At 47.8% G+C, this 27,675-nt stretch overlaps 3 protein-coding genes across 44 annotated transcripts in view; 2 read left to right on the forward strand and 1 right to left on the reverse strand.

Moving 5' to 3' along the window:
* Positions 1–9,946, forward strand: part of FAM118B (family with sequence similarity 118 member B) — a 51,416-nt gene extending 41,470 nt beyond the window's left edge. For 4 of the 16 annotated variants that reach the window (XM_009424383.5, XM_024346827.3, XM_016919875.4 and 1 more), the window contains 4 exons: positions 1,611–1,739; positions 3,877–4,162; positions 8,718–8,774; positions 9,410–9,936. In XM_009424383.5, coding sequence (XP_009422658.1) covers positions 1,611–1,739; positions 3,877–4,162; positions 8,718–8,774; positions 9,410–9,423 — 486 coding nt within the window. In that variant the 3' untranslated portion in view covers positions 9,424–9,936. 16 annotated transcript variants of the gene reach the window in all.
* Positions 863–16,297, reverse strand: SRPRA (SRP receptor subunit alpha). Of its 5 annotated transcripts, XR_010147343.1 has the most exons (15): positions 15,973–16,244; positions 15,288–15,371; positions 14,834–14,997; positions 14,460–14,620; positions 14,048–14,207; positions 13,761–13,914; positions 13,472–13,563; positions 13,248–13,366; positions 13,022–13,108; positions 12,557–12,729; positions 12,248–12,461; positions 11,665–11,828; positions 11,385–11,578; positions 3,754–4,180; positions 863–1,355 (listed from the first exon to the last, which is right to left on the reverse strand). XR_010147343.1 is itself a non-coding variant. In XM_063783502.1 (14 exons), exons 1-14 carry the CDS (start codon positions 16,087–16,089, stop codon positions 1,319–1,321), a joined length of 1,920 nt encoding a protein of 639 aa, XP_063639572.1. In that variant the 5' UTR covers positions 16,090–16,244; the 3' UTR covers positions 863–1,318. The 5 variants fall into 5 exon arrangements, 4 of the variants coding, with proteins under 4 accessions (XP_063639572.1, XP_054517689.1, XP_016777976.1 ...); XM_063783502.1 differs by lacking the exon at positions 3,754–4,180; XM_054661714.2 differs by lacking the exon at positions 863–1,355 and having other exon boundaries at positions 2,452–4,180.
* On the forward strand, positions 16,211–27,582 carry FOXRED1 (FAD dependent oxidoreductase domain containing 1). 23 transcript variants are annotated; one of them, XM_016922489.4, is made up of 11 exons: positions 16,211–16,576; positions 18,731–18,951; positions 20,262–20,372; positions 20,631–20,749; positions 22,224–22,318; positions 22,624–22,725; positions 23,091–23,167; positions 23,356–23,516; positions 25,855–25,984; positions 26,526–26,630; positions 26,891–27,582. In XM_016922489.4, the coding sequence occupies exons 1-11, from the start codon at positions 16,492–16,494 to the stop codon at positions 27,143–27,145; spliced, it is 1,461 nt and encodes a 486-aa protein (XP_016777978.2). In that variant the 5' UTR covers positions 16,211–16,491; the 3' UTR covers positions 27,146–27,582. The 23 variants fall into 23 exon arrangements, with proteins under 23 accessions (XP_016777978.2, XP_054517690.1, XP_016777980.2 ...); XM_054661715.2 differs by having other exon boundaries at positions 26,529–26,630; XM_016922491.4 differs by having other exon boundaries at positions 16,339–16,701.
* The last annotated feature ends 93 nt before the right edge of the window (positions 27,583–27,675 follow it).

A 27,675-nucleotide genomic window follows, 5' to 3' on the forward strand; every position in this document is an offset into this window, starting at 1 on the left:
ATCACACTGTTGCATTCCAGCCTGGGTGACAGCATAAGATCATGTCTCTAAATAAATAGGCTGGGCACAGTGGTTCACGTCTGTAATCCCAGCATTTTGGGTGGCCGAGGTGGGTGGATCACTTGAGGTCAGGAGTTTGAGACCAGCCTGTCCAACATGGTGAAACCCCGTCTTTACTAAGAATACAAAAACTAGCTGGGAGTGGTGGTGCATGCCTGTAATCCCAGTTACTTGGGAGGCTGAGGCAGGAGAATCGTTTGAACCCAGGAGGCAGAGGTTTCAGTGAGCCAAGATTGCGCCACTGTGCTCCAATCTGGGCAACAGACCAAGACTCTGTCTAAAAACAAACAAACAAATGATTGAAAATTTAAAACTAGCAGCTTCTATGCTATTTGTGATAAAATTTCCAAAGATTATGACCAAGTGTGTTCATGGATATGAGAAGCATAAGGACCTTTTAAAAGCTAAGGATATCTATCACATTTGATGTTTTCCTTCTCATTTCATCCTTGGGCCTCAAGATTTGCATTGTATTTTCAGCCCACATTAGGGGCAGTGTTGCAGTCTAATGGTTAAAGACATTGACTGGTAGTCAGAATGGGGCCTAGTAACATTCAAATTCTAAATCTCTGTGCCTCTTGACTACTTTCCTGATTCATAGCCTATTTCTCCAAAATGTGATAAGAATAAATGTATGCTGTCTCCAGTCCTTGGGAAAATGGAGCCATGGAATCAGGTGGCTATTGCATTCGCTGTTGTCTAAATGATTGTTCTTCGCTGGCAGCCTTTTAGGTTCCTCAGAGGTGACTGAAGTGATTTTTCTATCACTTATCTATTGCTGTACAAGTAATGGCCATGAAACTTTGTGGCTTGTAACAACAAATATCTTACCTGCCCATGATAAAGTACATTAACAATTTGAACTGGGCTCAGTGACTCAGCCAGGCATTTTTTCTGCTGATTTTTGCACCCTCTTCACATACCTGCAGACATCTGATGGCCGCACCAGGGCTGAGTGATATTAGGGGACCATACTTCCCTGCAAGCAATTGGCCAGGCCATATATGTCCCAGCAGGCTAGCCCAGGCTTCTTCACTTTCTTCGCATGGCAGCTGGATTCCAAAAGTAACACAAGAGAAGTAAGACTTCTTGTGCCAGCACTTTTCAAGCTTCTGCTTGTGTGTGTTTGCTAGTATCCCATTGGCTAAAAGCAAGCCATGTGGTTAGCCTGGAGTCACTCCGAAGAGGGACCACACAAGGGCCTGGATGCAGAGGCTTGATTTCTTGGGGCGATCACTGAAGCAGTTGTCCATAGCTCTCATGCATGCCACCAGTGCAGAGGGTCCCTGTTGTTTCTGCAAATTATGACAAATTGTGATTTTTGATGCTTACTTTCAAAGAGAAATCACCAAATTTGTTGCCATCATTCTTGACAGTCATTCCTGAAGTGGAAACTTAGACCACATCAGGTTTTGCATTCTTGTCCTATATCATGAAGCTAGAGAGTTTATGTCAGAAGTCTAGTCCTCAAAACAGCCTCTTGCCCATTGTGACCTTTAAACAGGTGCTCAGCCCTGCCAAGCTGGTTGGGCTATATGTGTGTTGTGCAGGTCCTAGAGTGGGCTCAGGAGAAGCGTAAGCTGAGCGTGTTGCATATTCACGGAGTCTACACCAACCCTAGTGGCATTGTCCTTCATCCGGCTGGATATCAGAACGTGCTCAGGAACACTGAAGTCATGGTGAGTGGGGCTGATCTTGCTGGTCTCAGGAACTCCTTCCTGGGAAATCTCTCTAAATATGCCATAGATCTTAAAGGGGAACATCTTCTTTTCATTAAGTGAAAACGGAAGGTCAGGGGCTAGGAGCAGTGGCTCATGCCTATAATCCCAACACTTTGGGAGGCCAAGGGGAGAGGATCGCCTGAGGCCAGGAGTTTGAGACCAGCCTGGGCAACATAGCGAGACTCTTGTCTTTACAAAAATAAAATTAGCTAGGCATCATGGTGCATGCTGTCCCAGCTACTTGGGAGGCTGAGGCAGGAAGATGAGTTGAGACTAGGAATATAAGGCTGTAGTGAGCTGTGTCTAGAGCCACTGCACTCCAGCTTGGGTGACAGAGCAAGGCCCTATCTCTAAAAAAAGAAAGAAACTGGAAAGTCAGACGTTCTTCCTGTGCTTCTTAACTTATGGGTGTGCATGCTGTCTAGGAAATGTAGAACTTCTCTTAAGATGTCAAACCCTATGATCTTTGTTTGTACTTAATTGACAACCAGCAGATGGCATGTCATCATGGGCACCATCTTCACATACAAAGGATACATTAGTACCCTTTATCATCATTTGGTTTATTAACAGTCCTCTCTGTGTCAGAAATAATTGAGGCAGCTTCTTAACAAACCAACCACTACTAGAGAATACATTCTAAAGAGACTTTGTATAAATGGCAATGGGCTTATATTGAATTAACCACATTTATTCACACTTACTCTTTGTGAAAAGCTTATTGATCTTTTGGGATGCACATTTTCGACTTGTTCAGATAAACATGTTCAAACCAGAAGTATTCGCTGCCCCCCAGCTCTAAGAATCTTGTTTGCTATTTTCAGGACTGGGTCATATAGATTATAGCATCTTTAAATAATGAGGCAAAAGACCGAGAAAATGTATTGTCTAAAGCACAAGGGACTTTTTTTTCTTTTTACCCATTCTTTCCCAACATCTGCCATAACTGCATCCATCTCTGACATTGAGTGATCCCTTAGGCAGTCATTTCTGTGTTTTTGTGTGTATATATATATATATACACACACATACTGATGTTCTAAGTATCAAACGCCTTTCCTTGAGCAAATCCGATGATGGAATTATCTTCTCTGGTGATTCACAGTTCAGTTTGTGAGACAAAAAAAAGGCAAATATGGTCCAGAAATGGAAGTATTAAGATATATGAAGACCTACTTTTTGCACAATGACCTCTGGGCACATAAATCTAAAAAAGTACGCCTGTAATCCCACCACTTTGGGAGGCCGAGGCGGGCAGATCACATGAGGTCAGGAGTTCAAGACCAGCCTGGCCAACATGGTGAAACCCTGTCTCTACTAAAAATAGGAAAATTAGCTGGGCGTGCTGGCAGGTGCCTGTAATGCCAGCTACTTGGGAGTCTGAGGCAGGAGAATCGCTTGAACCTGGGAGGCAGAGGAGGTTGCAGTGAGCCAAGACCATGCCACTGCACTCCAGCCTAGGTGGCAGAGCAAGACTCTGTCTCAAAAATAAAATAAAAATAAAAAAATAAACTACTGGCCAGGTGCAGTGGCTCACGCCTGTAATCCCAGCACTTTGGGAGGCCAAGGTGGGTGGATCACTCGAGGTCAGGAGTACCAGACCAGCCTGGCCAACATGGCAAAACCCCGTCTCTACTAAACATACAAAAATTAGCTGGGTGTGGTGGTGCACACCTGTAATATACTCGGGAGGCTGAGGCACGAGAGTCACTTGAACCAGGGTGGTGGAGATTGCAGTAAGCCGAGGTCACACCACTACACTCTAGCCCAGGTGACAGAGTGAGACTCCGTCTCAAAAAATATATAAAGCATAAAAAATAAAGAAGTAAACTACTGGACCAGTACACTGACACCAGCTCTATGAAACGCTGATTAGAGAGCCTACAGAAGAATGGCAGGTAAAGATAACATTTTAGACCGATCATCAAGTTACAGCAATAAGCAAGAGATCACACTCCTTGATGAGACATACCAACCCACTTAAGTCTTGCTTAATTCGTCATCACAGTCTGCTCAACGTAGCATGACCTTCTTGTTTCAGACTTGCCTTGAGTGTGTCTTCACAATGTCAATATGTTGTATCTTTTCCTTCCAGAGAGAAATTCAGAAACTCTACGAAAACAAGTCATTTCTTTTCCTGGGCTGTGGCTGGACTGTGGATGACACCACTTTCCAGGCCCTTTTCTTGGAGGCTGTCAAGCATAAATCTGACCTAGAACATTTCATGCTGGTTCGGAGAGGAGACGTAGATGAGTTCAAAAAGCTTCGAGAAAACATGCTGGACAAGGGGATTAAAGTCATCTCCTATGGAGATGACTATGCCGATCTTCCAGAATATTTCAAGCGACTGACATGTGAGATCTCCACAAGGGGTACATCAGGTAAGATGCATTTTGAAGCTGAGGGGAATCAGAGAACAACAGCTCTTCAGCCCTTTGTGTATTTGTGATGTGAGGGGCAAAATAGTTGCCAAGATGAGGAATGTAATGACTGACCAAATTGTAAAGGAGGCCACAGTCTTCAGGTTAGACTAAAGTGCCATTTGGATTATGGGAAGACAGACAAAAAGGAATACTTGAGCAGTTCAATATAGACATAGGAAGAATGAAGAAAACAGATGTTCAGCCTCACTAGTTATCAATGAAATGCAGTTTGAATTTAGATTACAAAATAGCGAAGAAAGATCACTCAGTTTTGGCTAAGGCTGTGAGAAAATAAATTTATTCATGGAGTATTTGTGGAAAGGTAAAGTTAGTACAACTTTTATGACCATAAATTAGAAGATGTAACAAAAATTTTCAAATCTTTGACCTAGAAATCCCATCAAAACAATTTATCCTAGAAGTTTCTCATAAGGAGATAATTGGATGATTGCACAATCACACAATTGTACAAAGATGCATGCGTGGGAATGTAATCTCCATTGAATGTAGTGGCAAAAAATTGGAAGGATCCTAAAATTGGTGGAGATTCTACAGATATGCCAATATTTATTTAATTGATGAAATACAATGAAACCATAGAAGGGAAAATGTTTTCATTGCCATAAAAAAAAAAGTTAGAGACATATGAGTAAAGGAAGAAAAAGCAGGTTGTAAATACCATGGTCAGCTATATTCATATAGAATTGTACTTTTTTTTTTTTTTTTTTGGTGCGTGTAGAAATATATCTGGAATGTTTACTAAATTAAGTGGCTATCTTTAGTAGGATTTAAAGTGTTGATTTTTTGGTTTCTGTATTGGCATTTTCTATGATGATTATGTATTATATTTACAAACAGAAAACTAACTTTTAGAAATGCTATTTGGAAACGGATAATGGTGATATTCAAGTCAGAGGATAGGGGTATCATACACTTGATATTTTACCTCCACATTCTAACAATAAAGAGCAAAATGGTGATTAAAGATTCAGCTGATTAGTGGCTGCAGGCAAATTCCCAGTAACCGCACAAAACACAAACATTTTTGGTATCAGCTAAACTGAAGAATGCTTTTTCAAAACCTCACATTGCCAGGCTCCAGAGTATGGCTAGTGTGACTCATCCGTCTAATTCCAAACTTGGCTGTTGTGCACAGAATATTTCCTGAAAACTTATGTAAGTATTTTCATTGTCAACCTGAATGCAACTTAGGAGGGCAAAAGTACAGGTAATTTGTCCTGTAATCCCAACACTGTGGGAGGCCCAGGTGGGAGGATCACTTGAGGCCAGGAGTTCAAGATGAGTGTGAGCAACATAGTGAGAACCTGTCTCTGCAAAAAATTAGTCAGGTGTGGTGGCACACACCTGTAGTCCAGTTGCTTGGGAGGTTGAGGCAGGAGGATCACTTGAGCCCAGGAGTTGGAGTCTGCAGTGAGCTATGATTGCATCACTGCCCTACAGTCTAAGCAATAAAGCAAGATGCTGTTTCTAAAATAAATAACATACAGGTAATTTAATAAACATAAAGCAGTTTTCCTAAATCAAATCATCCCCAGATTTCTTAACTGAATCAGATGGCTTCAAGTAGAATTCTCCTGTAATGAAAAATTACACAGCTTCTTCCATGGCTATGCTTTGATGGAACCAGACTTTTAAAAGCCATCACCACATGAACAAGTCTCATTTGTGAAAACTATTTACTATTCTTTGTTGGAAATGAGTTTTTCTGGTGTCCTGCAGTGTTCTAGACTCTCCTGCTGTTGTTTGCCCACACTTGAGACTTTGAGAAGGCTTTTCTGTTGCACATGTTGTTTTCATTAACAAGACATACATATCCAAGTTCTACATATTTCTTTTGATCTATATGCTGAGGAAAGATGCTAAAGTTTAAAACAGCAAAATCCGTCTGCATAACTGTTTCTGTTGCACTAAATCTTAGCAAAAAATAAATATGTCTTTAGACTGTTGCATTACATAACAAAGAAGCAGTAAGGTTCCTTAGTGCACTAAGATTGCTCTAAGGAACCTTAACTGCTATTGTGGAATGGCACAAATTCTTTTATTAGCTGTGTAGGCTTCCTACCAGAGTAGCTTTCCCCGAAGTTACCCATCATTAAGGTGTTCTGTATCTTTAAACAAAATCAAGGATTTCTAGTATGGCCAGAGTGCTTTATGGGAATGGTCAGCTGAGTTTGTCATGTGAAATGTAGTAGAGCAGTTTCAGGTTAAAACATCATTTCATTTTGAAACGAGTCAACCTTATCTTTCACCCTTGCATAATGTTTTGAGTCTCTGTAGATATAGACTAATAAGAGGTTACAGGTCTTTTGCTGTTATTTTGTTTTTTAACACTGAGCATTTGCTATGTGCCTGGCATCGTGCTGTATACTCACTTTTGCATAGTGGAAATTAATTGTCTTCAAAGGATTCTGTAGTATGTAGTTACACATATTTTGGAAAAATCAAGCAGTGGGAAAAAGAAAAATAATTCTTATAATCCATTACCATACAAGCAGTCGTTTTGGTACTTTTTTTTTTTTGAGATGGAGTCTCACTCTGACGCCAGGCTGGAGTGCAGTGGCGCAACCTCGGCTCACTGCAACCTCCGCCTCCTGGGTTCAAGTGATTCTCCTGCCTCAGCCTCCTGAGTGGCTGGAACTACAGGCTCCCACCACCATGCTCGGCTAATTTTTTGTATTTTTAGTAGAGATGGGGTTTCACCATGTTGGCCAGGATGGTCTCCGTCTCCTGACCTCATGATCCACCCGCCTTGGCCTCCCAAAGTGCTGGGATTACAGGCGTGAGCCACCATGCCCGGGCCTATTTATTTATTTGAGACAGAGTTTCTCTGTGTCACCCAGGCTAGAGTGCAGTGGCGCAATCTCAGCTCACTGCAAGCTCTGCCTCCTGGGTTCACGCCATTCTCCTGCCTCAGTCTCCCGAGTAGCTGGGACTAAAGGCACCCGCCACCACGCCCGGCTAATTTTTTGTATTTTTAGTAGATACGGCATTTCACTGTGTTAGCCAGGATGCTTTCGATCTCCTGACCTCGTGATCCACCCACCTCAGCCTCCCAAAGTGCTGGGATTACAGGCGTGAGCCACTGGACCAGCTTTATTTTTATTTTATTATTATTACTATTTTTGATACAGGGTCTTGCTTTTTCACCCAGGCTGCAGTACAATGGCACAGTCATGGCTCACCACAGCCTTGACCTCCCCGGGCTCAGGCGATCCTCCCACCTCAGCCTCCCGAGTAGCTGAGACTAAAGGCACATACCACAATGCCCAGCTAATTTTTGTATTTTTTTGTAGACATGGGGTTTCGCCATGTTGCCCAGGCTGTTCTCAGTCTCCTAAGTGCAAGCAATCCTCCCACCTCAGCTTCCCAAAGTTCTGGGATTATAGGTGTGAGCCACAGCACCTGGCCTTGGTACATTTCTGATGAAGTTTTCCCTGTGCATTTTTTCATAGTTGTAAACAAAATATAGTGATTTTTTTTTTTTTTTTTTGGTCCTTTGAAAATTCAGTAGTGGATCGTACATTTTCCCACATCCCTATCTTCGTAACCACTATTTTAATTGACTTTTATATTCCAGTAGGGGTGTTACAGTTTACCTAATTATTCCTGTTAGGCAACGTCTGATATTTGTTTTGCCAGTTTTTTTAAGTCATGTTGTGAAAATAACATCTGTATCTCTTCAGTTTTTCCAGTAATTTCCTTGATGAGTTCTCACTGTAATCAGGTCAAAGATCAGGAACATTTCAGTAATTTATAAATACTGCTAAATTGTTTTCTACGAGGGTAATATCAGTTTGTATATTTGAGTACCATGCCTGTTTATACTGTAATTGACCATATTTCTAATGACTGTTTTCTTCCATGTGTTCAGTTTTTTACTTTTTCTGAACTATTATCTATGCCAAGTGTTATCCAGTAGAATTGTCTGCAGTCATAAAAATACTGTATAATCTTCACTGTCTAGTATCATAGGAGCCACATGTGGCTGGTGCACCGTTGAAATGTGGCTAGTGTGACTGAGGAATGGAATTTTAAATTTGAAACTAAGTAGCTGCATATGGCTAGTGCTACCGTATTTTATTCTGTGGGAGTATTCTGCTGCTTTTCACTCTTGTATTTGAAGTTGCTCACTCACATGCCATTTGCTCATCCCTGGTGAGATTGAATTTTTACCTAAACTTGGCCCTCTAGACTGTTTAGGGACAGCAGACACATGTTGCCTGTATGTGAAATGTAAAATGTAAAATGTTTTGTCTATAAGCAATCGTAGTGCACTGTGGAAACTCACTGCCTCCCTGTTAGGTAATGCAAGTCTAAAGACTACTCGTTTATCCTCTCTGCCTCCTTATCTTCTCAATGATTGTTTCATTTCTAAATACCCATTCCTTTTCAATCGTACCATATGTCCTCATCTCCCTTTAGTTTTCTTTTTGCTATTAATAGTTTTAGCTTTTCAGTCTAATGTCTGATGCTGATGTCCTCTATTTAGCAGGGATGGTGAGAGAAGGTCAGCTAAATGGCTCATCTGCAGCACACAGTGAAATAAGAGGTATACTGTTTCCTATTCTACTATTTATCACTCTGTAGCAGAAAGTCTTTCTAGGTCCTTGGTTAAGAATATACAGAATGTTACTTTGGACCTCACATTGCCAAATTTTAAAAAACACTATAGAGAATGATTTTCCTCTCCTACCCATTAAGGATTCTATCTTTTCCTATCAAGTCTATTACAATCTAGTGCAGTGATCAGTTAATTTTTTTAAAAAAGTACTGCTGGGTGTGGTGGCTCAGGCCTGTAATCCCAGCACTTTGGGAGGCTGAGGCAGGAGGATTGCTTGAGCCCAGGAGTTTGAGACCAGCCTGAGCAACATAGCGAGATGCTGTTTCTACAAAAAAAATTTTTTTAAATTGCTAGGTCTGGTGCTGTGCGCCTATAGTCCCGGCTGCTGGCTGAGGTGGGAGGATTGCTTGAGCCCAGTGAGCTGATTGTGCCACTGCATTTGAGCCTGGGTGACAAAGACCTTGTCTCTAAAAAGTAAATAAAATTTTAAATAAATTACAAGATTCCTAGAATCTCCTGTCTTGCCTTCTGAAGGGTTAGGATTGACTTAAGTATCTGCAGCTTCCGATGCATAAACCTGTTTTGTGAAACTTCATTTTGTTCTCTTTTCTTTCTCCCTACAGGCTGTAGTACATGAGCGAGCTAGAGAGATCACCACCGTTTAGACCAAGCTGTAAGGCCCTACTACAGACAGTGTTTAACAAGTAAACTTACAAGAACCCAACACAACTCCCAGAAAGTAACAATAGCCAGAGGTTGAAGGGCGGGGTAGAAGAGGGGGGAATGTTGCAGCGTAATCCTTCATACCACCTGGTTCTTGATATTCTGCTGCCTGTTCAAGTTCAAGAATAAAAGTGACAGCAGGACCCAAATGCAGCTCCCAACCCACTCCCCAGGCTGGACATGCTTGTGTCCACACAGCACACCAATGTGATACTTCCACTGACCAGCTGCAGCTCTGCATGAAGGACTCGGGGTCTAGATGCCATGGAATCGCTGTGGCTCTTGTTGCAGTTTTGTACTCTATACTTGGTTTTTCAATTAAGCTTAATGGCTTTTTTAAAACATGACTTGAAGCTCTAGTTTTCTAGATCTTTTACAGTGTACAGTATTTTACATAACTAAGCTGTATTAAAAGCTTGTTCATTTACTTGCCAGGACCCTGGCTCTACTTTTAGAGTCATTGTAAGAAACTCTAACTTGCATCAAGGTACTAATAAGCTTAATTTTAATAACCCAAAGTTTAAAGGTTCTGATCTTTCTCCTTGGGGTGGAGTGGTCTCATTCTCAGGACAACCGTTTACTTACCTGATTCCTCGGAGCATTATCAACTTCTGCTCTGTTGTCCTGACCATACATATGCCCTAGAACTACAGTTAGTGTGTTGTGGAATTTTAGTTTTGAATCCTGTATAAAAGAACTCCAAGACCTAAAAGGCAATTTATTTATGAAATTTATTTTCTTATATAAATTACTTATTTCTCTGGGCAGACAGCCTTCACCTTATTGCACTAATAGCACATCTGTAATATCAAGCTACAGGACAAGTCTTAACAAGAGGTTTGTGTTCTTCAATGTAGCACTTGTCTACCAGGCACTGTAGAGGGGAGTGATGAGGAAAAGCCAGGACTGCTTAGGAGGTGAAGGATGGGAGGGGAGGGGGTCATCATACATCCTTCTGACAATTGGTTTCCTCCCAGGAAGGGGAACATGCAGAGCTTACTTCTGGATTCTGGGAGTGGGAAGAGTTGGGAGGCCAAGAAGCCCAATGCAACGCTGCAGCTGAGCTCCTTTTATTTCTGAGGGAAGCAAGGACTCATCTTTTGCTCATTTGTAACATATCACTCCAGCCTAGCTGATGCTTTGGGGTAAACAATGGAGTAGGAGTCATCATCAGAATTAGAATTAGCAGCAATTAACAGGCAATACACTGCCACAGTGAGGCGGGTGTCGTCCAGGTCCCGGGGACCTGCAGGCTGTGTATCCTAGGGAGAGGTGCCATTCAAGACCTGGCGCTGGCTCTGGAAGAGTCTCTTAACCTAATGCAGCTGGGACTCATTAGGCTTAGACGGCTCTTGACCACACTAATTATTAGCAAAGCTCTGGTGTTGGGTTCCAACCATTGGTCAAAGCTGTAATAAGACTGAGTCTGTAGGCAGGGTGAAGGGGGTGCCTGAGTAGGAACGGGGAGGCCCGCTGGGAGAGGGTCAGTGGGCAGTGATTGTAACATGATTAGGCCCTCCTTGCAGATGGCGGCTGTGCTGAACGGGGAGTGGGGTTGGAAGGAGCCACAAGCCCCCTCACTCTGCCTTTGTACTACACTGAAGACAGGTTGCTCACATACTCTAAAGCACATTCTTGATACAGGAAGAAGGGCTTGTGGGGAAAGCGGCGATTTGGTATTGGGCAAGAGCCACGTTAAGCCTTCATGAGGGCAGCCACCACAGCCTTGGCATTGAGGCTGCGTAGGTCACAGTAGGTCTGGCCGGTGCCCACAAAGACGATGGGTTTGCTTGTGATGTACGTCATAGAAATAGCAGCTCCCACCTAAGTGGAGAAAGAGGACAGCCCATCAACACAAGCCCACTTTTCACTCACCCTCTCAGGAACAGGAAGCGCTGGAGCCAAGATTTCCTTGCAGCCTCAGCTCCTTCGTGCAGGATGCCCATTCCAGCCTCCAGTCTCACGTTTACCTTGTCATCAATGGTATCAAATTTGGTAAGAACAATGCCATCAATGAGCCGAGGTGTCTGAGCCATAGAATGGTCAGCCAAGGCTCTGTTGAACTTGACCTGGAAAGAAAAAGTGATAGAAGTGTAAGAACCATCTAAACTGACCAAAGCTTAAGTTGTAAAGGGAACTGGGCCCACGCTCTCACCAGCTGGTCCACGGCTTCATTGCCTACTAAGGCTTCTCCTACAAACAGCACCAAGTCAGGTGTATTGACAGTAATGAGTTTGGCCAGGGCAGTCATCAGAGGGGCATTGTCTTGCATGCGGCCTGCCGTGTCCACCAGCACCACGTCAAAGCCTTGGTTACGTGCTAGAGAAAGAAAGTAGTCAACTCTGAACACCTGGACTACCACTCATGCTCATTCCCAGCTTCCTCTCAAAAAGTCCTAGTTTGGCTACCTGTTCACTGTCTTGGGCTCTGGATTTGGTTCCAAGGTAATGTGAGAAAAACTTGATTATATGCTTGGCCATCACCAGACATATTCAGGAAAAGGAGGACAACAGGATGAAGGTGACCAAATTCAGGTTTCTCTGGTTAAGGTATATTAGCTTTGCCTGCAACTACATCTGTTACCCAAAAGCAGAGCATGGCAAGTAACTGATCTGACTTTTTACTGTAATTGAGCAACGAGTCTATAGTAGCACAAGCCTGATCTTCTGCAAATTCCAAGAGAACCCAAGGAGAAAAAGGGACCCCAAATAAGCCCCCACACTTCCCATGCACTGTACCAAAAGCAATGGCTTCCATGGCAATGCCAGCAGCATCCTTGCCATAGCCCTTTTCAAACAACTGCACCATGGTGCGGCCACCATGCTTCTCTGGAGGGTGTAGGGCACTCAAACGCCGGGTGTGTGTACGCAGCTGCTCCACAGCCCCAGCACGAAATGTATCACAGGCAGCAATGAGGACACTGAAGCCATTCTCTAACAACCAGAAGGAAATCTGTGAAAAAGAAGTAAGAAAAGTCACCTAAAGCCAGGATTTTGAGACACAAGAAGTACAGAAATATCAGCGACAGGCTGGGGAACTGCACTGACCTTGGCAAGATTAGTAGATTTCCCCACTCCATTAACGCCGCAGAAGGTGACGACATAAGGGCGCTGGCGACGCTGGGCATCCATGATGTCCCGGAGCATGTCTACACGACGCTGTGGCTGCAGAATCTGCACCAGGGACTCCTGTAGGGCTTGCTTTACTGTGGAAGTCACCGCTGAAAGGGGAGGTGGAGGAGGTTGCAGCTGTGAAACTCAAGGAATGCTCTCAAAAATGCCTAACACCTTTCTGAGCTAAGGGGACTAAAACAGTTAGACTCTTGTCCCAGAAATCCAGAACAGACGCACGTTACAAGGACTAACTCACTGAATCCTCTCAATAACCCTTAAAATCTAGGTTACAGAGGTTTAGAGGTTAAGGAATTTGCCGAAAGTCACATACCTAATAAGAACTGAGGTCTATGCACTTAACCTACACATAAGCACTTTCTCACTTAGGGAAGTACTTACTGCTGAACGTCCCCATCACCTTCCCTTCCAACTTGTTGGCAACAGATTCACAGAGCTGGACGGCAATGTCTGCAGCCACGTTCTTAGCTGAGGAGAGGGGAACAGGTATGTCAGTTCCATGTCAGCAATGACCAATCTTTATGGTACAAGTGAGAAATGCTAGGTGATTCTGCTCTCAACTACCCCTATCCCGCGAATATGAGTCAGCCCGGTCCTCAGAACTTACCAATGAGATGATCACGCATCTTGTCCAGCACAGATTCCATGTCTTCACGACTCAAGCTCTTTGAACCCACAAGGCCCTTCAGCATACCAAACATGCCACCCAGTGTTCCCTTGGTCGCACTGCAGGGACAGGAGATTACAAATACACATAAAGCCAGTAGGCAGGAGTTGTATCTTACCAGTTTTGCAGATGCATATACCAACCCCCACCTGAAATTCCCCTACCTAGGTTTGGTAGAGTTTTGAGCAGCCCCTTCATCATCGGAGCTGCTGCAGTCCAGATCCTGAAGCTGCCCCCCAGACCCAGTCCCTCGAATCTGGAAGATACGGGGAAAGGATATGGGGTCAGGAACACTAAGGTCTCTGAGGAAAAAGTCCACATTGCTCTATCTCTTTCATTTTGGGAAGCTCCAAGTATAACTTACCCCTCATTCAAATCCAAGTATCACGTTCCCACACTCTACTTCCTCCCAATTTGTTATTAAAGATCACTTTGACCCCTGTTACCTCTTACCAGGTTGATGTCCTCAGACAAGGCAGCCTCAGGGGTTCCATTGGTGGTGGGAGTACTGTAATCCAACACTTCTTTGTTAGCACAGCCACCCAGTTCCCACACCCGGGGTGCTTTTTTGCCCTTCTCCTTTGGAGCATCTGACTTCGTGGACTTGCTGCAACAGGTTATGATACAAAGAGTTATGGTGGAGAAGTAGGTAAGGAAACATGAGCCAGAGACCAGAACTCCCTTGCACCCATTGTGTCTAGATAACAGTATTTTGAGAGTACTGGAGAAAGAGTGCTCACTTGGACTTCTCCATACCCCTCCCATGCTTCTGAATGAACTCCTCGCGCTTCCTGCGGATCAGCTCCTCTTTGGAAAGTTCTACTCCGTTCTCAGGACCCACTGGAAGACCTGACTTTTCTGCAGGGACTGGTTTGCTGGTAGCCAAAGGACCATCAGAACCTGTTGGGGAAAAAACTCACTGAAGAAAAAAGAAGACCAATCCCAACCACTAGACAATGGCTAAAAGTCTTCCAAATTGTTCAAAGGAAATTTGGACCAAACATCTTGGAGTTCACAAGGCCTGGGGATTATAGGATGGTGACCATTTGAGTGAGAAGCAGGCAAGCAATGACAAAAGGAAGGACCACCTCAGTCCTTAGCACCGTGTTAACACCTTTCATGTCCCAGTATATCCAAAGAACTCAAACTTGCCTTCCTTCTTGGCCCCCTTTTTTTTGCTATTCTTTGCTTTTTCCTTGGGCTTTTCCCCCCGTGTCTCAATCATGGACCTCACAGGTTTCTTGGCCTTTTCAGAATCTTCAAATTTCTTCATGGTAGTGGGAGCACGGATCTTACTGCTCTCCTCTGCTTCACTAAACAAAAAAGAGAATGGTTTATCTTTCTACCCCGTGCAGAAGGAAAAATAACAGTCCAGAGAAAGGACTTTCACACCCAAGAGGACAATGAGAACTGGGTAGCAAATTAGGAATGTCTTTGAACACACTAATTTACCACCTTTGAACCACCTTCAGAGAGGTCATCAAATCATGGAAATAAATTGATTTTAGAGAAGGCAGGTCTCTCACCGAAGGAGCCGCAGGAAGTCATTTTGGAAATCAAAAGTGCCATTTAATAAACTTAAAGCACTTTGCTGTTGGATCTCTGTGCGGTACTTGTCCCGAAACAGCCGATGCACGTCATCTATCAATTTGTCTACATATGTCAGTGTCAGGATCTTCTGAAAACCAACCTGTTTAGGGGAAGAAACAGCCAACAGATCTGCTTACATGCTAGCCTAGAATGGAGGGACGCCAACTCAACCCTGGCTTTCAGAGATAGGTTCAGCTACCTGGCCGGTTTCCCTGTCCTGAGAGGCAGCCAAGCTCCCTGCCTGGGCCCAGTAGCTGCTGTTTTCCCCCATCTACCTTTCTAGTTTTTTCAGTTACGCCATCATATACACTGGCTGCAATTAATCAGAGTTCTCTTAATAATCAGGACTATGTTAACAATGCAATCGTCCCTCTACAACACCCCACTTACCACAAACACCAGCTCAAACTGGTTGTCCAGTTTATACTTGAGTGTGAGTGCCTCATGGGTGAAGGAGTTGTTACCTCCCCGTTCCTGGAGAAAGAGTATGTCTCAGTGTTCAGACTATCCCCAGAAAACCCAGGTTTGGGCCCTGGGTTTGGATAACCTTTGGGAAAGAACCAAACATTTCCCCCAAACTCAAATCTGTCCCCAGGACAAGAGGATGTTGGGGCACTTCTCTCTGGCATTCCACCAGAAATAAGATAACCAAGTTGGGGGAAAAAGGTGAGAGAGAGAGCAAGACACATGGGAGCCAAAAGGGAAGTAGTCATATAAACAATCAGATTACTAGCAGCTATACACCATTTAGTTTTGTAAAGGTGTTTTCCCATCTGTTATTTCACCTAGGCTCGAAACAACAAAACCAAGCTGCTGGGGATAAATAGAAGGAGCGGAGGAGAATCCCAAAGGCGCCGGAATTCGGCTAGAGTTCAGACACCAGAGGTGGGGGCCGTCATTAAGTTGCGGGGTAGTCTGAAGGGGACGAGAAAACGAAGCGGAGTCCGGGTTACGCGTGAGTGGCCAGTTTGAGGTGGGCGGGGAGGGTGGGTGGAGGCGCGGAATAGAGTCGAAGGGGACCATGGATCGGGTCAGGAAAGAAGACCCTGGAGTTCTGATCCCACGGGGACGGTACCTGCAGCAGCACGGAACGAATCAACGCGTTAACGGGTCCGGTGCATGAGTCGCTAACGCCCTGGAAGCACCAGAGCACAAGCCCGCCCTTGGAGAAAATGGTGAAGAAGTCGAGCATGGCGGCAGCGGCAGAGGAGCTGGGGCCGGCGCCGGGAATTCAGGCCGCGATCGCCGCCGCTTCCTGCTGCGCCAAGCGCGGGACACGTCACACCAGTGGCCCCGGAAATCGGCTCAACCGTACTTCCGCTCAGAACGCCGGGTGCCCTCCCCATCTCCGCCCGGGGGCGCGCAGGACTGACGTATCGCAAGGCCAGCCAATGGCGGGTGGGAGCGGGCCTGGGTGGGGCTCCAGGAGAGGTCACGGGGAGACGGCCACCTAGAGCATTGGGCGGGGCAGAGCCCTGAGGGCCGCTGGCCAATTGGCGCGCTCGTCTGAATGGCGTTTGGCGCGGAGCAGTGACGGCTGCGATAATAGCGAGGCAGCAGTGCAGCTTTCAGAGGGTCCGGGCTCAGAGGGGCTATGATTCGGAGGGTTCTGCCGCACGGCATGGGCCGGGGCCTCTTGACCCGGAGGCCAGGCACGCGCAGAGGAGGCTTTTCTCTGGGTAAAGTTGAGGACCACAAGAGGGTATTGTGGTTCTGGGTTGTCCCCAACCTCCGACTGTGTGTCCTTCAGGACCCGAAACCATGGCCCACACTGGCAGGACAGTGGGTCGGCTTGGGGAAGGGGGTAAGCTTACCTACCAGAGCTTGTAGGGGCTGTGCAGGTGTATGGCTCCCAAGGCGGCCCTTTTCAGGTGGCAGGTCTCACATCATTCTCCATTTAAGCTTACAGTCAGACTGATTGATAATCGGTGGCACAGATGTGCATTAAGTCCTGCCCGTGTTCAGGATGCTGTACTTAGTGCTGTTGCGGTAAAGGAGTGAAGAGAAGACGGGATTCAGTGAATGTTCTGGAAAATGGCTAGAGTGTACCTAGAGAGGGAAAATTTCAATAGACAGTAGGCCAGTTCAAGACTGGATAGAGGCCGGGCGCGGGGCCTGTAATCCTAGCACTTTGGGAGGTCGAGGCGGGTGGATCACCTGAGCTCAAGAGTTCGAGAGCAGCCTGACCAACATGGTGAAACACCGTCTCTACTAAAAATACAAAAATTAGCTAGGTGTGGTGGTGGGCTCCTGTAATCCCAGGTACTCGGGAGGCTGAGGCAGGAGAATCGCTTGAACCCGGAAGGCGAAGGTTGCAATGAGCCGAGATCATGCCATTGCACTCCAGCCTGGGCGACTTAGCGAAACTCCGTCTCAAAAAAAAAAAAAAAAAAAAAAAAAAAAATTAGCTAGAACTCAACTTAATGCTTTGCACTGCTAGCTAGTATAACGGTAGAAGTACATGGAGCAGGTGGGAACTGAGATCAGCCTTGGAGGATGTTTACTGGCTTAAGAAAGGTGTGTGTTCCAGTCTCTAAATAACTGAGTGCAGACTAGGAGAAAAATATTGTTCTTATGCAAGGAACTGGCAAAAGCCATCTAGATAGACGGTGTGAGTAGTAGCATGAAATGTAGTGTGGACAGGTAAGCTAAGGCCAGACCAAAGAAAGATTCCAGTGCTGCTGAGAAGAGTTTGAGTGAGGTATGAAATGGCAAAAGGATTCATTTATTTAAGATACTTACTGAGCACTTAGAATATGCCGGGTGTTGCGATAGGCTGGAGATTCAGTGGTGAAGGTAAACACAGCCTCCCCCCTCATGGATTTTAGAGTATGTAACAATACAAACTGCAGTTGTGTCCAAGAGATCATGTAGAGTTTGACCTGGTCTGGGGGTCAGGAAAGGCTTTCCCAAGCAAGGAATTAACTAGGCAAGGAAGTGGACACAGTTTAAAAGCAGAGAGCACGTGTAGGTTCCCTGTGGTGGGAGGAAATAAGGTGCCATCAAGGAACTAAAGGGCCTGGAGTGTAGGGGAGGATAAGATGAACAGAAGCCAGATTGTGCAGTATCTTACAGTCTGTGTTTAAGTCTTTGGACTTTGGTTCTTAGAGTAATGGAAAACTCATTGGAGGGTTTTAAGCAAGAGGGTTTGTGATTAAATTTGTGTTTTGAAAAGATATTTCTAGCTATATTGTAAACATGTTCACAGCAGGGGGTGGGATGGAAGCGGGGAATCAGTGGGAACAGTTAGGATGCTTTTGCATTTGTCCAGTTGAGAGATGATAGTGGCTTGGCCTAGGATGATGGTGGCAGAGGAAGAAAGGGGACAGATTGAGGAGTTACTTGGAAGCCAGAGCCCGCAGGACTTGATTATAGATAGGATATAAATGTAGGTTTGGTGGTGGTGATGGATATCCAGGATAAGCATGGCACCACTTAGCGGTGCCATGCTTCAGAGGGTGCCGTGACTTGGGGTGTGCCAGGGCCTCTTGGTCCAAGGCCTGGAAGACCCAAGTGGGGATGACAGTGCAGTTGAATATGTGAGTTGGGATCAGGAGAGGTCTATGCAGGAGGTAATGTAGAAAATTAATTTTAGGAAATTGAATCTTGCAGTGCTTGGCACAATGCATGAAAAGGGAGACTGATGGCATGTGGACTATTCAGAAAACTGTGGCAACACTGTTGGGTGCAAGGTGACCTTATGAGATGGGCTGACAGTGGGGACTGCCAACTCATGTGTCTGTTTAGCTCACCTTTTCCTGTGCCCATCCTCCAACCCCCCAACCATGTGGGAAGGAAATGTTTGGCCCTCTGACCCTAACTACATCCCACAGACTGGGATGGAAAGGTGTCTGAGATTAAGAAGAAGATCAAGTCGATCCTGCCTGGAAGGTCCTGTGATCTACTGCAAGACACCAGCCACCTGCCTCCCGAGCACTCGGATGTGGTGATCGTGGGAGGTGGGGTGCTTGGCTTGTCTGTGGCCTATTGGCTGAAGAAGCTGGAGAGCAGACGAGGTGCTATTCGAGTGCTAGTGGTGGAACGGGACCACACGGTGAGGTCTGGGGTAGGGCAGAGTCATGAGTGGGGCAAGAAAGATGACTCATTTTATTAAGGACTCTAGCGACAAGGGAAGGAGAGGAGGGGAAGACCTCAATCTCGGGGGGTCCAACGGACAGAGATTGTGCTTTGGACTTTGTTGAGAAATTTTCCTAGGCTCTTCCTCAGTCGAACCAGGAAGCTTGGCAATAAGGTTTGTTCTTTTGAAAGCAGATATCACCATATTGGATTTTTCAAGATCTCATAGCTCTGGTCATGAGAGCCTGCATTCAAGCTATAATTAAGTGTCTCAACTTTCTCTTTTTTTTTTTTTTTTGAGACAGAGCCTTGCTCTGTCACCCAGGCTGGAGTGCAATGGCACCATCTCAGCTCACTGCAACCTCCACCTCCCAGGTTCAAGTGATTATCCCACCTCAGCCCCCTGAGTAGCTGAGATTACAGGGACACACCCTGATGCCCAGCTATTTTTTGTATTTTTAGTAGAGATGAGGTTTCACCATGTTGCCTAGGCTGGTCTCGAACTCCGAACCTCAAGTGATCTGCCCGCCTTGGCTTCTCAAAGTGCTGGGATTACAGGCATGAGCCACCATTCCCAGCCCTCAACTTGCTTCTTTTGGGTCCCGTTACTTCTGAGGTTTTTTGCATTTTATTGTATTTATTTATTTCGAGACAGGGTCTCGCTCTGTTGCCCAGGCTGGAGTACAGTATAACCTCCACCTCCCAGGCTCAAGTGGTCCTCCCACCTTAGCCTCCAGAGTAGCTGGGACCACAGGCATGCACCACCACACCTGGCTAATTTCTGTATTTTTTGTAGAAATGGGGTTTTGCCACGTTGCCCAGCTGGTCTCGGATTCCTGAACTCAAGCAATCAGCCCGCCTCGGCCTCCCAAAGTGCTGGGATTACAGGCATGAGCCACCCACCCGGCTGGTTTTTACACTTTAGATGTTCCTGTTTGCATTGCCAGCTAGCCACGAGTCTTGCTACTTTACTTCAATCATAACCTTTCATTTTCCAAATGGTAGATCAAACGTTAATCGCCTGCCCTTGGACTTCCAGGCCATTACCATTTTGTACCACTGTGTCAGCTCTTTCCAGATGACTGACCCTCTCTGCTCTGCACATCCGCTGCTGATGATTTTAAACACCGTTGCCTTCAAGTTGACTTACACATGGGTCTTAGATTATAGACTTGCAAATAGGACTCCACTTCAACTTTAGGTGTATAGCTCGAAGCTTTCATTGCAGTACTCTAGTCACATGTGATAGGGTACTGGTCTACCTCAACTCTTCTTGTCTTTCCACAGTATTCACAGGCCTCCACTGGGCTCTCAGTAGGTGGGATTTGTCAGCAGTTCTCATTGCCTGAGAACATCCAGCTCTCCCTCTTTTCAGCCAGCTTTCTACGGAACATCAATGTAGGTGCAGTGATATCCGGGATGTTGGGGTGGTTACCCCTCCTTTAGCCCAGAGTGGGGAGCAGCCCAGCTAGCAAGGTAGCCAGAGAGCAAGAATGGGTCAGCCAACTAGGAGAGGGGGACCCTGGCCTTTCTTCCTAGTGGTGGTGCCGCAAGGTCTGGGGCACTGAGCCTGGGGAGCTGTGGGGGAAGAAGGCAGGAAAACTCTTTCTGGCATCCTTAAGTCAGTCTCTTTCAGGAGCTTCTCTCTGCACACAGGAGTACCTGGCCGTAGTCGATGCCCCTCCCCTGGACCTCCGGTTCAACCCCTCGGGCTACCTCTTGCTGGCTTCAGAAAAGGATGCTGCAGCCATGGAGAGCGACGTGAAAGTGCAGAGGTGGGTGCCTGGCACAGCCTCTTAGCTGCTTGGCAGCCAAAGGTGTTGGGTGACTCCTGCACCAGGTTAGGAAGTGAGAAAGTGGAGTTGATAAGACAGATCCCTGCGGTCTAGGACCTCAGTGTGTCAGGAAGAAAATACACAGACCTGCAATGCCCTGGGAGTGCTGTACCACGGATATGGACAAAACACTGCGAGGTGCTTCCTAATTTGTCAGATCATGAAAACCACCTGGAACACATCCCAGACCTAATAAACCAGAATCTCTAGGGAAGGAGCCCACAAATCTGGGTTTTTAACAAGAACCTTAAGTCAGGAGTTAGCAAACTTTTTCTGTAAAGGGCCAGATAGTATATATTTTAGGTTTTGCTGGCCGTACAGTCTCTATTCCAACCACTCTGCTATCACAGCATGAAAGCAGCCATAGACAAAAGTGCAAATGAAGGAGTGTGGCTCATTTAAGAAAACAGGCAGCAGGTCGGATTTGGCAACCCCTGCTCTAAGTGATTCTCATGGTCAGGTGAGGGTGGGCATGTTTGTGATGCAATATGGCCAGAGGCTTTATTTGTATGTTTATTTAACAAACACCCAAGTCTCACAGTGACATCAATTAATATCCTAAACGCTGTACAGATATTAACTCATTTAATCATCAGAACATCCCCATTTTACATATGAGGAAACTGAGGCATAAGGCGCTAGTAAGTGGTGGCGGTGGGATTTTATTTGAAGCCAGCAGTCTGGCTTGTGAGTGTTCTGTTGGTGTGTCCGCTATGCTGCCTTTGAGGGACAGTGTCCCAGAGGAGATACCTGTGCTCAGGAACAGGATTGTACAAGGAGTGGAGAGGAGGTGGATCCAGGCAGGAGTGGAGGGAACAAGGTTACCACCTTGTTGTGAAAGTTCATGGAATAGGCTGGGTGCAATGTCTCATGCCTGTAATCCCAGCATTTTGGGAGGCCACGGCAGATGGAACACCTGAGGTCAGGAGTTCGAGACCAGCCTGGCCAACTGGTGAAACCTCATCTCTACTAAAAATACAAAAATTAGCTGGGTGTGGTGGCGTGTGCCTGTAATCCCAGCTACTCCAGAGGCTGAAGCAGGAGAATCGCTTGAACCCAGGAGGAGGAGGTTGCAGTGAGCCAAGATCGCGCCACTGCACTCCAGCCTGGGTGACAGAGCCAGACTCATTGAAAAAAAAAAAAAAAAGAGTCATGGAATAGACTGGGATAGCAGGGAGCTCTGTGTGCTGAAGGGAGACAAGGGAGTAGGGAAGGAAAGGCAGTCAAGGCTGAAGAGCCTGACTAGGAGGCTTGGTCTTCAGCCACTCAGCAATGAGGAAAAATAGGGGCATTTGGGGCAGAGAAGTGACATGACTGAGCTGGACTCCCCACTTGTGGAGTTGGGGTCCATACATCATCCCCCTGCACACTCCCCTCTCTGACACACATACACCGACCCACACGTTTATCTCAGGCAGGAGGGAGCCAAAGTTTCTCTGATGTCTCCTGATCAGCTTCGGAACAAGTTTCCCTGGATAAACACAGAGGGAGTGGCTTTGGCGTCTTATGGTGAGGCTTGCTTGCAGAGGGGACAGCTTTTTTCCTGAAGATGGAGACTAAGGGGTGCTACACGTTGGGAGTCTCGGTACTCCACAGCCAAGCTGAAGGAGGAACACTTCCCTCCTGTGTCACGGGAACTGCCCTGGGCCATGGTAGTTCTCTGTCCTTCAGCAGGCTTTGTCTCTGTGGTTCAGTTGGTTAAGATGATCTTCCCCGGCTTACAAGCCCTAGAGAGGGGTTGGGGGGCACAGGAAATACAATCCAAGAGCAGAAGTCCTCATCCCTCTTTGTGAGTTCTCTTTTTCTTATCACAGGGATGGAGGACGAAGGTTGGTTTGACCCCTGGTGTCTGCTCCAGGGGCTTCGGCGAAAGGTCCAGTCCTTGGGAGTCCTTTTCTGCCAGGGAGAGGTGACACGTGAGTCTGAGCTTGTTTCCTCTAGCAACCGGGGCATAGGCCTAGACTAGGTCTTATCTTCTCACTCACAAGCTAAGCAAGGGCTGGAGGGGGAAAGGGTTCTCCCCGAGAGCAGGTCCTAGGCATCTTGACCTAGGCTCCTCACTGAGCTGCGTTGTGACTTGTGATCTGCTTGATGATTGCACCTGAGCACTGTCCTGTCAGAGTGTGGCCAAGCTCATGCCAGCTCCCTCATCTCTGTTTGCTTCAGTGTCTGTGGGAAAGCTCCCATCCTTCCAGCTTTCTTTCCTTAAGAAACCAGTGAAATCCCCATTTCATTCCTCTTCAGCACCTCTACGGCCTATTTTTCATTTTCTTCTCTGCAGGTTTTGTCTCTTCATCTCAACGCATGTTGACCACAGATGACAAAGCGGTGGTGTTGAAAAGGATCCATGAAGTCCACGTAAGTTTCTAGTCTGTGATGTCCTTTACCAAAATGGAGGGACAGGGAAGGTAGTGACTCTCCTTGTTTTGGTTTTCTTTGACCCACTTTCCAGTATGGGTAAACTAAGGCTCAGGAAGCAGTGCATCTCTCAGGGTGCCTGGTGTGTGGTCCGGGCCTTCCCACCCCTCACCCTCTGGTGTCTGCAGGTGAAGATGGACCGCAGCCTGGAGTACCAGCCTGTGGAATGCGCCATTGTGATCAACGCAGCCGGAGCCTGGTCTGCGCAAATCGCAGCGCTGGCTGGTATTGGAGAGGGGCCGCCTGGCACCCTGCAGGGCACCAAGCTACCTGTGGAGCCGAGGAAAAGGTAACTGCCCTCCGGACAGCTGAGGAGGTTGGTGAGAAAGAAAGAAATGACATCAAAGTTGGATAGCGTGTGTGTGTGTGTGTGTGTGTGTGGTGTGTGTGTGTATGGGGTTGGGGAGAGTGTGTGTGTATGGGGTTGGGGAGGGTGTGTGTGTGTGTGTATGTATGGGGTTGGGGAGAGTGTGTATGTGTGTGTGGGGTTGGGGAGGGTGTGTGTGTGTGTGTATGTATGGGGTTGGGGAGAGTGTGTATGTGTGTGTGTATGGGGTTGGGGAGGGTGTGTGTGGTGTGTGTGTGTAGGGTTGGGGAAAGTGTATGTGTGTGTGTATGGGGTTGGAGAGGGTGTGTGTGTGTGTATGGGGTTGGGGTGTGTGTGTGGGGTTGGGGAGGGTGTGTGTGTATGGGGTCGGGGAGGGTGTGTGTGTGTGTGTGGGGTTGGGGAGAGTGGGTGGGTGTGTGTGTGTGTGTATGTGGGGTTGAGGAGGGTGTGTGTGTGTGGGGACAGGGTTGGGGAGGGTGTGTGTGTGTGGGGTTGGGGAGGGGGTGTGTGTGTGGGGTTGGGGAGGGTGTGTATGGGGTTGGGGAGGGTGTGTGTGTGTATGGGGTTGGGGAGGGTGTGTGTGTGTGTATGGGGTTGGGGAGAGTGGGTGGGTGTGTGTGTGTGTATGGGGTTGGGGAGAGTGGGTGGGTGTGTGTGTGTGTGTATGGGGTTGGGGAGGGTGTGTGTGTGTGTGTGGTGTGTGTGTGTAGGGTTGGGGAAAGTGTATGTGTGTGTGTATGGGGTTGGGGAGGGTGTGTGTGTGTGTGTGTGTATGGGGTTGGGGTGTGTGTGTGTATGGGGTTGGGGAGGGTGTGTGTGTATGGGGTCGGGGAGGGTGTGTGTGTGGGGGGGGGTTGGGGAGAGTGGGTGGGTGTGTGTGTGTGTATGGGGTTGGGGAGAGTGGGAGGGTGTGTGTGTGTGTGTATGTGGGGTTGAGGAGGGTGTGTGTGTGTGGGGACAGGGTTGGGGAGGGTGTGTGTGTGTGGGGTTGGGGAGGGTGTGTGTGTGTGGGGTTGGGGAGGGTGTGTGTGGGGTTGGGGAGGGTGTGTATGGGGTTGGGGAGGGTGTGTGTGTGTGGGGACAGGGTTGGGGAGGATGTGTGTGTGTGTGTATGGGGTTGGGGATGGTGTGTGTGTGTATGGGGTTGGGGAGGGTGTGTATGTGTGTATGGGGTTGGGGAGGGTGTGTATGTGTGTATGGGGTTGGGGAGGGTGTGTGTGTGTGTGTATGGGGTTGGGGAGGGAGGGTGGGTGTGTGTGTATGGGGTTGGGGAGGGAGGGTGGGTGTGTGTGTGTGTGTGTATGGGGTTGAGGAGGGTGTGTGTGTCTGGGGACAGGGTTGGGGAGGATGTGTGTGTGTGTGTATGGGGTTGGGGATTGTGTGTGTATGGGGTTGGGGAGGGTGTGTGTGTGTGTATGGGGTTGGGGAGGGTGTGTGTGTGTGTGTATGTATGGGGTTGGGGAGAGTGTGTATGTGTGTGTGGGGTTGGGGAGGGTGTGTGTGTGTGTATGGGGTTGGGGAGGGTGTGTGTGTGTGTATGGGGTTGGGGAGGGGGTGTGTGTGTATATGGGTTGGGGATGGTGTGTGTGTGTATGGGGTTGGGGAGGGTGTGTGTGTGTGTGTATGGGGTTGGGGAGGGGGTGTGTGTGTGTGTGTGTGGACGGGGTTGGGGAGGGTTGCAGGCCATGCTGTTTCTGCAGTTCATAACTGCATTAGGGGTGTGTGTGTGTGCTGGGTTGGGTAGAGTGTATGTGGGGGGGTTGGGGAGGGTGTGTGTGTGTGTGTGTGTGCATGTGTATGGGGTTGGGGAGGGGGTGTGTGTGTGTGTGTTGGGTTGGGGAGAGTGTATGTGGGGGGGTTGGGGAGGGGGTGTGTGTGTGTGTATGGGGTCAGGGAGGGTGTGTGTGTGGGGACAGGATTGGGGAGGGTGTGTGGGGGTAGGGGTGGACAGGGTTGGGGAGGGTGTGTGTGTGTATGGGGTTGGGGAGGGTGTGTGTGTATATGGGGTTGGGGAGGGTGTGTGTGTGTATGGGGTTGGGGAGGGTGTGTGTGTGTGTGTATGGGGTTGGGGAGGGTGTGTGTGTGTGTGGGGACAGGGTTGGGGAGGGTGTGTGGGGGTGGGAGGTGGACGGGGTTGGGGAGGGTGTGTGGGGGTGGGGGTGGACGGGGTTGGGGAGGGTGTGTGGGGGTGCGGGGTGGACAGGGTTGGGGAGGGTGTGTGGGGTGCGGGGTGGACGGGGTTGGGGAGGGTTGCCGGCCATGCTGTTTCTGCAGTTCGTAACCGCACTGGTTGTGGCAGGTATGTGTATGTGTGGCACTGCCCCCAGGGACCAGGCCTAGAGACTCCGCTTGTTGCAGACACCAGTGGAGCCTATTTTCGCCGGGAAGGATTAGGTAGCAACTACCTAGGTGGTCGTAGCCCCACTGAGGTAAGCTGAGTGGGGTGGGACATGCTGGCAAGGAGACATAGAATAATTGTCACGAAACAATCAGGCTTTTGGCCAGGCACAGTAGCTCATGCCTGTAATCTCGGCATTTTGGGAGGCCAAGGCAGGTGGATCACCTGAGGTTAGGAGTTTGAGACCAGCCTGACCAACATGGCAAAACCCCGTCTCTACTAAAAATACAAAACTTAGCTGGGCGTGGTGCTGGGCGCCTGTAGTCCCAGCTACTTGGGAGGCTGAGGCAGGAGAATCACTTGAACCCGGGAGGCTGAGGTTGCAGTGAGCCAAGATTGAGCCATTGCACTCCAGCCTGGGCAACAAGAGCAAAACTCCATCTCAAAAAAAAGAAAAAGAATCAGCCTTTTTTGGGGGGCTGTGTGCTGTGTTAATTGATATTAGAGCCCCCTCCAGATTTGAACTGGGACCATTTCTCCCCATCCCCTACCTGCACAGGGATTGTTAAACAAGTCTGGGCCTGTCCTTGTGTCCCAGGCAATGTAAGCGTTGTCCCCACCTCTCACTCCAGCAGGAAGAACCGGACCCGGCGAACCTGGAAGTGGACCATGATTTCTTCCAGGACAAGGTGTGGCCCCATTTGGCCCTGAGGGTCCCAGCTTTTGAGACTCTGAAGGTAATTGGCAAGGGCTGGTTTTCCTTTTTATTTTTGGACATTGGATGGGACAGATGACAGTGGAGCACATTGGTCCCCTCGGACCTGTGACTGCCGTAGTCCCTCCATGTCACAACTGCTAAGGAATTTCTTGGACACATCCCATCCCATAGACCCCTCAGCAGCAGGTAGAGGGTACTTTGTGCTGACCCCTGAGGAGGAGTGAGGATGGAGTGTGGCTACAGCCTTCCTGAGAACCCCAGTGTTTTGTGCACCCACAGGTTCAGAGCGCCTGGGCCGGCTATTACGACTACAACACCTTTGACCAGAATGGCGTGGTGGGCCCCCACCCGCTAGTTGTCAACATGTACTTTGCTACTGGCTTCAGTGGTCACGGGCTCCAGCAGGCCCCTGGCGTTGGGCGAGCTGTAGCAGAGATGGTACTGAAGGGCAGGTTCCAGACCATCGACCTGAGCCCCTTCCTCTTTACCCGCTTTTACTTGGGAGAGAAGATCCAGGAGAACAACATCATCTGAGCATGCGTGCTCTGCACTGGCTCCACTGGCTTGCATCCTGGCTGTGTTCACAGCCTTCTTTGCTGCTTCCATCTTCCCTAGCACTGTGCCAGGCCTTCTCCCCCTCCCCAGTGTCCTCTCCTCTCAGGCAGGCCATTGCACCCATATGGCTGGGCAGGCACAGGCACTGAGGCCCAGGCCAATAGCGAGTGATGAGCGGGATCCTAGGACTGATCTGTAGCCCATGCTGATGTCACCCACCAGGGCAATCCATCTGGAGGCCTGATCACCCTGGCCCAGGACTGGCTCCATCCTGGCACTGACCAGGAAAGACTGCCTCTGACCCTCTTAGCAGACAGAGCCCAGGCATGGGAGCACTCTGGGACAGCCTGGCTCAGGTTTATTGATTTTCGTCTGTTTACCCTATCCATTAATCAATACATGTAATTAACTCCTTCCCTCCAGTCTTCTGTCTCTTCCTTTCATTGTACAGCAGGAGCTTTTGAAGCACCCCATTAGCCTTATGCCAGGACAGGGAGTTTTTTTTAAAA

Source organism: Pan troglodytes, chromosome 9 (assembly GCF_028858775.2).
Source record: "Pan troglodytes isolate AG18354 chromosome 9, NHGRI_mPanTro3-v2.0_pri, whole genome shotgun sequence".
NCBI classification, from domain to species: Eukaryota; Metazoa; Chordata; class Mammalia; order Primates; family Hominidae; genus Pan; species Pan troglodytes.